Source organism: Neoarius graeffei, chromosome 20, assembly GCF_027579695.1.
Source record: "Neoarius graeffei isolate fNeoGra1 chromosome 20, fNeoGra1.pri, whole genome shotgun sequence".
In the NCBI taxonomy this organism is placed as follows: Eukaryota; Metazoa; Chordata; class Actinopteri; order Siluriformes; family Ariidae; genus Neoarius; species Neoarius graeffei.
In genome coordinates, this window is record NC_083588.1 from 66,259,984 (window position 1) to 66,272,063 (window position 12,080).

Sequence of the window (12,080 nt, forward strand, 5' to 3'; positions counted from 1 at the left end):
AATTCGACGATTTCTAAAACATGCCATTTTCAGTAGCATGGATTCCAATGTGGGATAGCAGTTAGGAACTTGTAAATTTTTTTCAGTAATCCCCAAACCCATATTTTATATTTCCAAGTTTTTGTTCTGTGTCTCTCAAGTATTTCTGAGCTACAGGTGTTTAAAAAATCCATTTTTTCCAAATTTGAATTTTTGGATATTATTTCCATTTTATTGATGATTAAGGACTGATAAATACAACTAAATGATTTGTATAGATAAGGAAACATTTTACTTGTGTTCATGTCACAGAAATATGGTTTTAAAAATATCATTTTGAAATAAGCTAAATAATATATGAACATTTCACATTTTTCAGTAAATATATATATAAAAACTAAAGAAGTCAGTCATTTTTCATATAAATCACTTGCTCTTCTTGACTGCAAGGAACTTTTCTTTGATAGAATCTACTGTTGACTGGTCAATGGTGTAACTTCTTGCTGACCTAGAACTAGAAGCAGTTGGGGGAGGAATGACTTGTAGAATGTGTTCTGCAGGAACCCAACAAATATCATCCTTCTTCAAAGGCCACTTAAACTGTTTGCAGGGACCATGAGGATGCATAAATTTGACTTCGTAGTCTTCATATTCAGTAGATCTTTGAACTATATTGCCACACCACCAGTTGCCATCATATAGACAGGCAATGTATTGTCCTGGGAAGTATTCTTGCACTGTTTCCTGTCATATGCAGCTTTCTGTTTGTGGCTATGGAGCACTTGCATGTGACGTCACAGCCGATCCAGATTGTGACAGACGCCATCTTGTCGGTCAAACGCCATATTCCGCCTTCTACTTCTACTTCTGGTTCTACTTCTACCTTTTCTTCTGGAAAACCCTACTATATACAATTCTACTACAACGGCTGCGGCTACAAGCTCTCCCTACCTGTGCACGGTTTTTATGTTTTTTGTGTGTTTTTGCGTGTTGTTCGTCTGTACCGGACTTCAATATCCACTACAACCGTATGGACTTACTGGATATTGGTTTCCAGCAGAAAATGACGGTTTGTAGCGATTTCCATCGCATGCACAACATTCCGGACGAGAAAAAAAAAAACACATTCAGGATGAGATAGCGAGACCAGCGGGGTCTCCGTGGATTGTTATCGGAAGCAAAGCGAAGGAGGCGGCGCCGGGAGCGGAAGCAAAAGCAAGGCTGCAGAGCCGGCCTGTTGACTAAGCTCAGAAAACAGCCACTCAAATCTCCACTGCCAAGCCTCTACCTCTCCAACGCCAGATCCATGGTAAACAAGACGGACGAGCTGGAATTACCTTATTCTATTCTATAATCGGCTGGTCAGTGCAATACTCAATACTTAAGTGACTTACCCATCCAATGAGGATTCTTGTTTACAAGATGCCACATCTGAGTCGCTAACAAATCCTGAATTTCTGTAAAGATAACTGTCCAGAGATTTATAAGCACGCAGTGCTTCACCACTGAACAGCGAGGGAACGTTAATGAGGTAATTATACACGTCCGGGTATTCCGCTGGCAGTTCAAAATCCGGTCGTGAAAACTCCGTCCGGTAAGCCATAAGGGTCACAAATCTGTAGATCGTTTATTTTAGACATATATCTAGTTATCTGTTCATTAGAAAAATGAGCCGTGTAGTCCATCGGTTGAAATTGATCCATTCTGTACATGAGTGCAGCAGTATTCAGCGGTGTTTTTGACCGACAAGATGGCGGTTGTGTACTTTCTGGTCACGTGACTGCAAGATCTCTATACTTGGCAATTTTCAGTGGAGAGCAACCAATTGACACAAGGCTTTTGTCAAGTGATTCAGCTACCTCACCAGTGTATGTTGGATCCACATCTACACACATGCTCTCTTGTTCTGATTCTGTAGAACCTGCTGAATCTGCTTGGCTTAAATGTTCTTTCACTCTCTGTGAACATTTAGAACACAATTTTTGTCCAGGTTTAATATTTTTATTTATCAGTTTTGAAAGTGAATCTGCTGTTTCAGGAAGAATTGAACGTAATTCTGTTTTAACTTTTTTCTTGTGCCTTTCATATGGATCACAACAACTTTTCTGTAGCTCTTCATATTTCATCAGAAACAGTTTCTTATGATGCAGACATACTGTGTCTGTGCTTGAAATGTTCTCAAGTTCAGTTCTCTGTTTAATTAATGAAATTTGCTCCAAACTATACTGAGAGAGTGTATTTAACTTACAATTTCTGTTGTATGTTAGTTTATGGCAGTCAGAATCTTTCTTTAGTCCAATTCCTATAGAACAGGGAGGAAGTTCAGCCATTTCTAGATGTCTAAGAACAAACTCATTTATACTGATCTCAAATTGAAAGCAACTACAATTACATTCCCTAATCAACTATTCAAAATATCCAATCCTTGCAAAGAAACACATTCAGTTAATAACATTGGTAAATTTTCTCAGTGCTCTGGATTACAATGTATTTAATATAATCCAAGCAATATAATGTTATCTGAACAAGTATGCAGTTTACAGACTCTAAAACTATAAGGTATGAGCCACCTGTTCTGGTATCAAAGGTCACCTATTGTGCTGTGTTGATATTGATAAGGCTGGCTGTTGACTGGTACACAATAGCTGGTCATTGATTGCTAATGTTACACAGTCTTAGATTAAAATCAATTTACAAATAATTAATACTGAGCATTAACTGAAATTTTATTTAAAATTGAGGAAGAAACATGTCTCCTAACTTACTTGAGCCTTATTGAAGCATTTATTAACCCTCAAATATCAGTTATATGAAAATATATCAAAAATTCGAATTTAGTGAAAATGGATTTTTTAAACCCCTGTAGTTTAAAAATACTTGAGAGACACAGAACAAAAATTTGGAAATATAAAATATGGGTTTGGGGATTACTGAAAAAAATTTACAAGTTCCTAACTGCTATCCCACATTGGAATCCATGCTACTGAAAATGGCATGTTTTAGAAATCGGCAAATTTCAAAACCCTATTACAGACAAACTAGGAATAATGGAGACTTGGTAAAACTGAAATTGGTAGCTATTTCTGTGTAGATTTGAATAACATTCTTAGTTTAAGCATTACTGCCACAGGCAAGCTTCCAGAATGAGTTAAAAATGCAAAAAATGCAAATTTGTCTTTTTAATTTCCTTGTTAAAATCACCATCTAATATACAATGACCATTGAAATTTTAAGTTGAAGCTTGTAGTACAAGACATTGAGTCTCTCTGTGCAAAATTTTAGGTTTCTATCTTGCATAATAAAGATTATATTGCACTTTGAAATATGTATGTTTTGAGCAAAAAACAAAAAAAAATCAAAAAATTCAAATGCCTGTATCTCTGAAACTATTGGTGATAGGAAGCTCTAGTTTTGGGGATTAACTTCTTTTAATAGTATCTCTGAGCCCTCCAAATTTCATTGAAATCTGAGATGGTCGAGCATAACCTCTTGTTGATTTGGCATGGAATGACCCTTCTGTCTGTTTTACACCAGTTGGAAAATAAAACTGGCCCTCCTAAGAATGGTTTTTGAGAGGGATTACAAAGAATTAGAGATTTTGCATGGGTAAATCTCTCTACATCTCAGCTTAAAATGAAACAGTTGTATGATCGCACTGTGGAGCATCGTTCCTTTGATGCAGCTGATCGAGTTCTCTTACTTCCCACAAAGCAAGAAGGCCCAAAAAGGACAGCTGTCCTCCCTACCCCCCGGTATCTGCCCAACTGATCTTATATAGAGGCTGAACCAGGTGAGACAGGCCTCAGGTGAGCAGGTGGGAGGAGCCAACACAAATCAGGAAAACCAAACGAGCCCAGAGATTGTTAAAGTAACAACACGTGATCACATGTGGAAAAACATATGACTGCATGTTAGCAAAACATGTTATGCCCTGAAATCGCACTTCATCTGATGTCATGTAAATAACGGCACCTGACGATTCCTAGATCCCTGAATCTGGCACCTGAGTCATTCGTTAACGTAAACGTGTATCACGAGTTGTGAAATACACTGTAAAATAATGTTATTGAGTTAATTACTGTATAGGAATGAACAAGATTTCATGTAACATCCATAGTCAGGCAAAGAACAGCGCTCAGAGACAAAAGTGGCAAGGAGTTGTTTAGGAATCGACTCTTTTTGGTGAGTTGACTCACTGAAAAGATTCACGATTCTTTTTACAAGAACGCAGCAAAACCATGTGTTTATTTCTTTCAGATCATTGACAGGGTGGCACGGTGGTATAGTGGTTAGCGCTGTCGCCTCACAGCAAGAAGGTCCTGGGTTCGAGCCCCGGGGCCGGCGAGGGCCTTTCTGTGTGGAGTTTGCATGTTCTCCCCGTGTCCGCGTGGGTTTCCTCCGGGTGCTCCGGTTTCCCCCACAGTCCAAAGACATGCAGGTTAGGTTAACTGGTGACTCTAAATTGAGCGTAGGTGTGAATGTGAGTGTGAATGGTTGTCTGTGTCTATGTGTCAGCCCTGTGATGACCTGGTGACTTGTCCAGGGTGTACCCCGCCTTTCACCCGTAGTCAGCTGGGATAGGCTCCAGCTTGCCTGTGACCCTGTAGAAGGATAAAGCAGCTACAGATAATGAGATGAGATGAGATGAGATCATTGACAGCCAGGATTCCACCACAGACACACCCATTCCATGTGGACTCATGAGGACACACACACACACACACACACTGCTGTGTTTAGGATGTGTCACTGGGTGTGTGCTTGAGATCCTTTGTGTTTTTTGTTGAATGTTCTCCAGAAGTCCTTCAGTGCTGTTTATTCCTGAATTGACACACAGTGACTCCACACTAAAGCCCAAATAAACACAACACATACTTTTCATGGTTCTGATAAACAAACTACAGCGTAAACACTGCTGAAGTCATTAGAGTAACACACGAAACTAAAACTACAACCGAATCGGATTTCGTTCCAGTGGAGGTGATCAGTTTGTCACATTAACCTCATCCTGTTCGTTTGGAATGGACATGAATGTATTTAAAGGTACAAGAAGTAAAACTGAAACTGTTTGTTTACTATTTGACTTCACCTCCAAGCCACGCCCATTTCGGTCAGTGGTTCATTCAAAAGCATCAAACTTTGTTTCCTGTATGCTTCATACAGATCACTTTAACTTGTGTGTTCTTCTAAAATAACCCTCCAAAATCACTTCCTGTTTCTGGCTGCAGGTTGTTTTTCCTCATCCAAAAACACACCAAGGTTTATTTTAGTTTTAATTTCTTCTCATTACTTTTGCAAATGAAGGTGATGCTCAGTGACGCCCCTTTATTCCACACATCACATCAGACACTTGGGCAGATTATACTCCCTACAAACTGCACACGTTTCTTTACGTAAACATCAGCAGCGCAGATTCACACCAATGAGTCTAGCCGCCATGTCTGCCTTTCTGATGACTGAAAAAGGGGCGGAGCCTAGTGTTCATTACATATGCACTGAACTGAACCTTTTCGTTCCTCAGTCATGTGGTGTACTGAGGAGAATAATAATAATAATAATAAACATTTCATCATGTTTCATATATACAAAACACTATATTTCCCAGTTATTTGTAAAAGTAAAGACACTAAAAAAATTATCTATTGCACTTTAATGACATTAAAATACATTTATATTATGCAAATAAATATTTGTGTAATTACACTGTTTTAATTATAGATAAGAGAGTTATAATAAATATTTCAAAAAATGACAAGCAATTTTGAGCTTATTTTTTTTTTGCCACGTCAAACAGCTGACAAAACTTGACTTTGAAATTCCTGGAAATAAAGTGACTGAATCATACAGACGGAGAGAAAGAGGTAGGAAGAGGTTTTGTCCTTCACATGTGAAAAGTGTAAATCTTGTCTCTGATGCAGATCCGGTAGAGTTTCACATCTGTTATAAAGACACAGATTAACACTAACACATGAATAGAACAACGTTAGTAAGAGTGAAATGATGCTTATAATTAAGTACAGAATTAAACCTGATGCAGTTTACTGTTAGAGAACACGATCAGAACCTTCTGGCCAATCAGAATCCAGAACTCAACAGCGCTGTGGCAAAACATACTGCAGGGAACACGTCTGTTACAGACAAACTGATCAAAAACAAGTCCGTTCACAAGTCCACAACTTTCACTCTCTGTCCTCTTCCTGACGTTATGTGGCCTTGCAGGTCCTGAGTTAAGAAACACTATAATGTTAACGGAGAGACTGTGGACATTAGGATTAAATAAAAAGCTCAGTGTTAGTTGATATCTGTTATGAAGCTCTTCATCCTTAGCACTGTTTACTTTCGTGATGATTAAAAATGGGTGTGTCCACACAATGATTACAAATCCTTTGGAATCAGGTCAATAATTATATCATAAATATTATAAACAGGAAACAAGTCGAAGACACTAAGACACAGAGACACTAAGAGACTAAAAGACTAAGACAATAAGACATGGAGACACAGAGACATGGAAACACTTAGACATGAAGAGACTAAAAGAATAAGACACAAAGAGACTCAGACACTAAGAGACAAAGACTATGACACTAAGACACTAAAAAAGACTAAGAAACTAAGACATGAAGACACAGGGACTAAGATATGAAGAGACAAAGAGACTAAGACACTAAAACACCAAGCGACTAAGAGACTAAAAGGCTAAGACACTAAGAGACAAACACTAACACGCAGACACTAAGAGACAAAAAGACTAAGACACTAAGAGACAAACATGAACACACTGAGACACTAAGAGACTAAGACAGTAAGAGACTAAAACACTAAGACACGACTCCCTTCCCGTTTGATTCATCCCTGGTATGTGTGTCCACTCTGTGTGTGTGTGTGTGTGTGTGTATATAGAATGATGATGATGATGATCTTGATTATGTCAGGTGATGACTCTGTCTCCACCTGTCCTCGTGTCTCCTGATACGCCCCGTCCTCACATGTCCTTGCCGCCGGTGTCCAGAGGGAACGTGTCCACCCACCGCTGTGTGCGAGTTTGGCACTGCTGCCAGTCGTACAGTGGGCGGTACTCGAAGTGGCGCAGCGCCTTGTCCGAGCGCACGGTGAAGGAGGTGCAGGCGATGGCCAGCGTGTAGCGGTTCAGCAGCGGCGTGAAGTTGCACACGGGCCTCAGCAGCCAGCGCAGCAGCTCGTTAATGCACGCCAGCAGCCAGAGCACACAGAGCGGCATGCGCAGGGAGCGGAAGTTAAACGCAGACAGGAACTGCATGTTGAATTCCTCGTAGCTCTTGTAAGGAGAGTCGTCGTAGCAGAAGTACACCTCCCCACCCAGTCGCTCAGGATGCTCACGTAAAGCCCGGGCTGCCAACATGTGCATCCACGCCACGTTTCCTGTCCACAAAAACACAACCATTGAGCTGCTGAATTTCTGCAACTCAAAACAAGGAGCACAAATCTGATGAAACAGATTAATTCTGGAGGAAACATTTGTGCCAACTTACTCAATATAAATATATTCATTAAAGCTGAAACACATCATAAAATTAAATATTCTTGATAACATCAGTACATGAGGATAAACACAGATTAAGAGGAATTTTTTTTGGAAAAGAAATTTAAACAGACGCTACTGATGAGCAGGGAGGTGATAAACATGTCAGATACGGTATTTATCCGCTTATTATGAAATTATTAAATGTTTTAGGATGATTTCACACTGGGCATGAAGTCGTATCGGCGAGCAGAAGAAATAAAGATCAGTGGTGAGGAGGCTGTTTGCCTTCACTGGAGCTTCAGAGGCAGACTGTGAAGAGAATTTGAGCTGCCTGTGGTCTGACTGGTGGTGTAGTGGTTAGCACTGTCAGCTCGCAGCAAGAAGGTCCAGGTTCGAGCCCAGTGGCTGATGGGGCCTTTCTGTGTGGAGTTTGCATGTTCTCTCCATGTCTGTGTGGGTTTCCTCCAGGTGCTCCGGTTTCCCCCACAGTCCAAGGACATGCAGATTCTGTAAAATATCCCCCACAACCCAATGCATACTTGGTGCCAATCCCAAGCCTGGATAGATTGGGGAGGGTTGCATCAGGAAGGGCATCCGGTGTATAAACCTACGCCAACTCAACTATGTGGAACAGATCCACTGTGGTGACCCTGAATGTACGAGAGTAGCCAAAAGAAGAAGAAGTGGTCTGACTGTTGAAATGTAACATCCCAAACATAGCCAATGGCATGGGCGTCGCCACCATTGAATATGAAGGCGACGTGTCCCCTTCACATTTCATAATTCTTCATTTGGACCCCCCCCACATTTAAAATAAAATATTAGTTCACCCAGCGCCGTTTCTATTGCTTCGTGAAAGAATCCATTCCACTTGATCAATAAGAGAATACACAGACCACTGAAAATCCACTCCGGGTTTTCCGGGCGTTACCGACAACAACTCACCGCACACAAGTGAAGTGAATCTCAGTACAAGCAGAGGAATTTTGGTGCAAGCTGCAGCTGCTCAAGAGTGGAGGAGGTGAGGTCAGCCCCATCGCCACCTCACAATGTCTGGCTTTTGCTAAAACCTTATTCTTTTGTTATCTGCCCTCAAAATGAACCCTAGGCCACGTTAAATTAATGATCAACTAAACAACGAAATAAGCTTAGCCTAATGGGGTATTCTTGGTTGATGATGAATTGTTTGCAGTATTTGCTCCTCCCCAGACACAATGGACATAAGGACATTCTTTACAAAGAAGCGGAAAGTCAGTCAGAATTTCCCCACAGGACAGGGTTTCTTTGTCCCAATGGAAATGTTAGTGCAGTTAGCTGGCTAGTCAGTGTTAGGAGATGTATCAGCTAGCTTAATGTTAGCTATCATTTAATTCAAACCCAGTAGGCCTGCCTTACTGTAATGCCAAGGATGAGGTCAAGTCTGCTCTGATGATATTTATTGATTCCCTGTTGTGATGTGAAGAACTTGTTTTGTCTGGTCTTTGCCAGTTTTCTGGAAAGTAAGATGGGAAATCAGTGTCTGGGGAAGGAATAGTAGAAAGGAAAGCGATGGAGAGAGATGGATGTTATTCCAGGTGGATTGTGAAGGAAAGGGGGATAAAAGTTATGAAGTGGTAGAAATTGTGGTGGCGCCAATGTAAGAAGGAGTTCTATCTATACTGATCTGTAAATGCTACTGTAGTACCACCATTGTATGTAGGTTGACAAAACTGCACTTGTTCATTGTGTGAAGTTCTCTCTTATGTGTCGTTGCTTGACACAGTGTGATTGTGTGTTATGAAGACTGCATGATGCCATGCCATTTTTCTTACGAGTATCACTAAATCGGAAAAAAGTCAAATGCACCCACTAAAGTCACTGTTGGTGGTGAACAGAATCGCACCTGTTCATTGTGTGAAGTTGTTTTTTATGTGTCACCGTTGCTGGACACAGTGTGATTTTGTGTTATGAAGTTTGCATGATGCCATGTCATGCCTGTTCATTGTGTGAAATTATGAATATTCTTATTTTTAAACAGACAGTTGAGTGTCACTATTGCTTGGCACAGTGGCATGTTGTGTTCCATCTAAAACTAAATAAAAAAGGAAACACAAAATAAAAAGTAAAATGCACCCATAAAGTCATTGTTGGTGATAAATTGTGTCACATTCATCTCATTATCTTCGACAGAGCAGTGGGTTTAAAAACAGGCTGATGAATATATGGACGAGCTGAATGAGGACTTATTGTCGAGTCTCTAAAATAGTCATTGAATTAAGTGACTTTTGTAGGTAAAATTAGGTGTTTAACAACCTGTTAAAAATACACCAGAATGCAGGAAATGGCATCGAATTAATTAACAATTTTCTGGGGGAGGACCCCCCACACCCCCTGCTAGTGTGTCCCCCCCACATTAGAAATGCTTTTGAAGCCCCTGGCTAGTGGGTTGTGTGTGTGTGTGTGTGTGTGTGTGTGTGTGTGTGTGTGTGTGTGTGTGTGTGTAATTTTACCAATGAAATATTTTCAGTTCAACATGTTTTTGATTAGGGCGGCACGGTGGTGTAGTGGTTAGCGCTGTCGCCTCACAGCAAGAAGGTCCGGGTTCGAGCCCCGTGGCCGGCAAGGGCCTTTCTGTGTGGAGTTTGCATGTTCTCCCCGTGTCCGCGTGGGTTTCCTCCGGGTGCTCCGGTTTCCCCCACAGTCCAAAGACATGCAGGTTAGGTTAACTGGTGACTCTAAATTGACCGTAGGTGTGAATGTGAGTGTGAATGGTTGTCTGTGTCTATGTGTCAGCCCTGTGATGACCTGGCGACTTGTCCAGGGTGAACCCCGCCTTTCGCCCGTAGTCAGCTGGGATAGGCTCCAGCTTGCCTGCGACCCTGTAGAAGGATAAAGCGGCTACAGATAATGAGATGAGATGAGATGTTTTTGATTACTTTGCCTCCTTGTGTGGTTGGTTGTTCTTGATTGTCTTCCATCTTGCAACTTTCTAAATCAGGAGTTTCGACAGATTTCCAACTCCAGAAGGTCCACGAGGACAGGGGGAACACCTCATCACTGCTTACATGCAGGACTGATGTAAAACACGGAGTGTGAACGCAGAGTGAAGATGCAAGAAAAGCCAGAAATCTGTTCTAACATCTGTGCAGAGGTGAGTCACGACTCACAATGGCTCGGATTTGTTTTGAGTCATATTTCCCTTCTGCACTGCGCTGTTTAGTCATCTGACTCACACCATAATGAATCACATCACAGTGAAAATATGTTGTGCATCCAGGCTTCAGTGCTCAGGGCCGTAACTATAACTAACCAGAAGTGCCGTGAAGTCCACTGTGCGCCAGTCCACACTCTCCTGCACCCTGGGCAACGGCACGTTTTTTATTTTCGAAGAGAAAAAACATCAACGCAGCCTCTCCTGCAAACTATTTTTAAAGAATTACTTTTTTCTGCAAATACTACATTCATGCACAGTTACTTTACACTTTGATGAACTTGTGATGAACTAGAAATAAATAAAACAAACAAACAGTCATAGCATGTCCGCCTCTCAACCAGGAGATTGTGAGTTCTACTCGTGGTCAGGTCATACCAAAGACCATCATAAAAATGGTACCTGTTGCCATCTGGTGAAGCACGGTGCAATACAGATGTGAGTGGGGAGTCAAACTCTCATGGTTACTAGAGGACACGCCCCCCACTGTAACTCTAACTGTATAATAGGCGAGAGGCTGAGGGCTACTGAAATGGAGATCAGCGCTGCCCAATGCACCTTAAGGGCCTGGTTAGTACTGGGACAGGAGACTGCCTGGGAAGACCAGGTTCTGGCACAGGAGGAACTTTCTGGAAGGGAGTCTTTCACTTCCTGATCAGTGGATTCTCACCCGCTCTTCCATGAGAATGTTTTGAGTTCTGAGATATTCATGGGACGTCTTGTGTTCAAGGATGAGTTGTAGAATGAGAAGGAGTCCAATCAGGTTCTTTTTGATGAAACAATACTCCTTTGTTTCTCCAAATCAGGCAATCAGGGCGTGCCTCAGACCGAGCTATTGCACTGAAACACCCCGGGTTATTGTTCTACAGCCCTGAACCCGTCCTACTGCCCGAGGATGGCATTCCCTTTTAAATGATGGGTCTGTGGCATTAAGATTAACATTCACATTGCTATCGCATGCTTTCAAAACATTTGACCATTTGGTTGTTCAAATCAGATCCTCTGTGATCCCCTGGCTCCGCCCCTCACCATTCTCCTTATGGCTGTTCAGATGTCTCATTAACCCTTTTTACACACACATTCCACAACACTGCTGTAAAGAAGATTCCTTTTTCTAAGGCCCTGTCCACACGGCAACGGATTCAGGTGAATCTGATAAAATTGTTTATCGTTTCGGCCTGGCGTCCACACGGCACCGGCGTTTTGGGTGCCCCAAAACGAAATCTTTTGAGAACGGGTTCCAGAGTGGAAAAATCTGGCAACGTTGCCGTTGTGAAGTCGTCTGGATGAGTAGAATGGATTTGTTTACGACGATGTCACAACCACATGACTGTCAGTGCTTCACGCCGGGTAGAAGTGTAACGAACTCGATGCGAGTTGTCAACAAATCCTATAACTTAGTTCATG

The 12,080-nt window shown here is 41.5% G+C and overlaps 1 protein-coding gene across 4 annotated transcripts in view; it reads right to left on the reverse strand.

Annotated features, from left to right (window-relative positions):
• Positions 1-5,686: 5,686 nt before the first annotated feature.
• hsd3b7 (hydroxy-delta-5-steroid dehydrogenase, 3 beta- and steroid delta-isomerase) overlaps positions 5,687-12,080 on the reverse strand; it is an 84,929-nt gene continuing 78,535 nt past the window's right edge. For all 4 annotated transcript variants that reach the window (XM_060902300.1, XM_060902297.1, XM_060902298.1 and 1 more), the window contains one exon: positions 5,687-7,380. In XM_060902300.1, the coding sequence (XP_060758283.1) occupies positions 6,965-7,380 (416 nt within the window). In that variant the 3' untranslated portion in view covers positions 5,687-6,964. The remainder of the gene's footprint in view (positions 7,381-12,080) is intronic.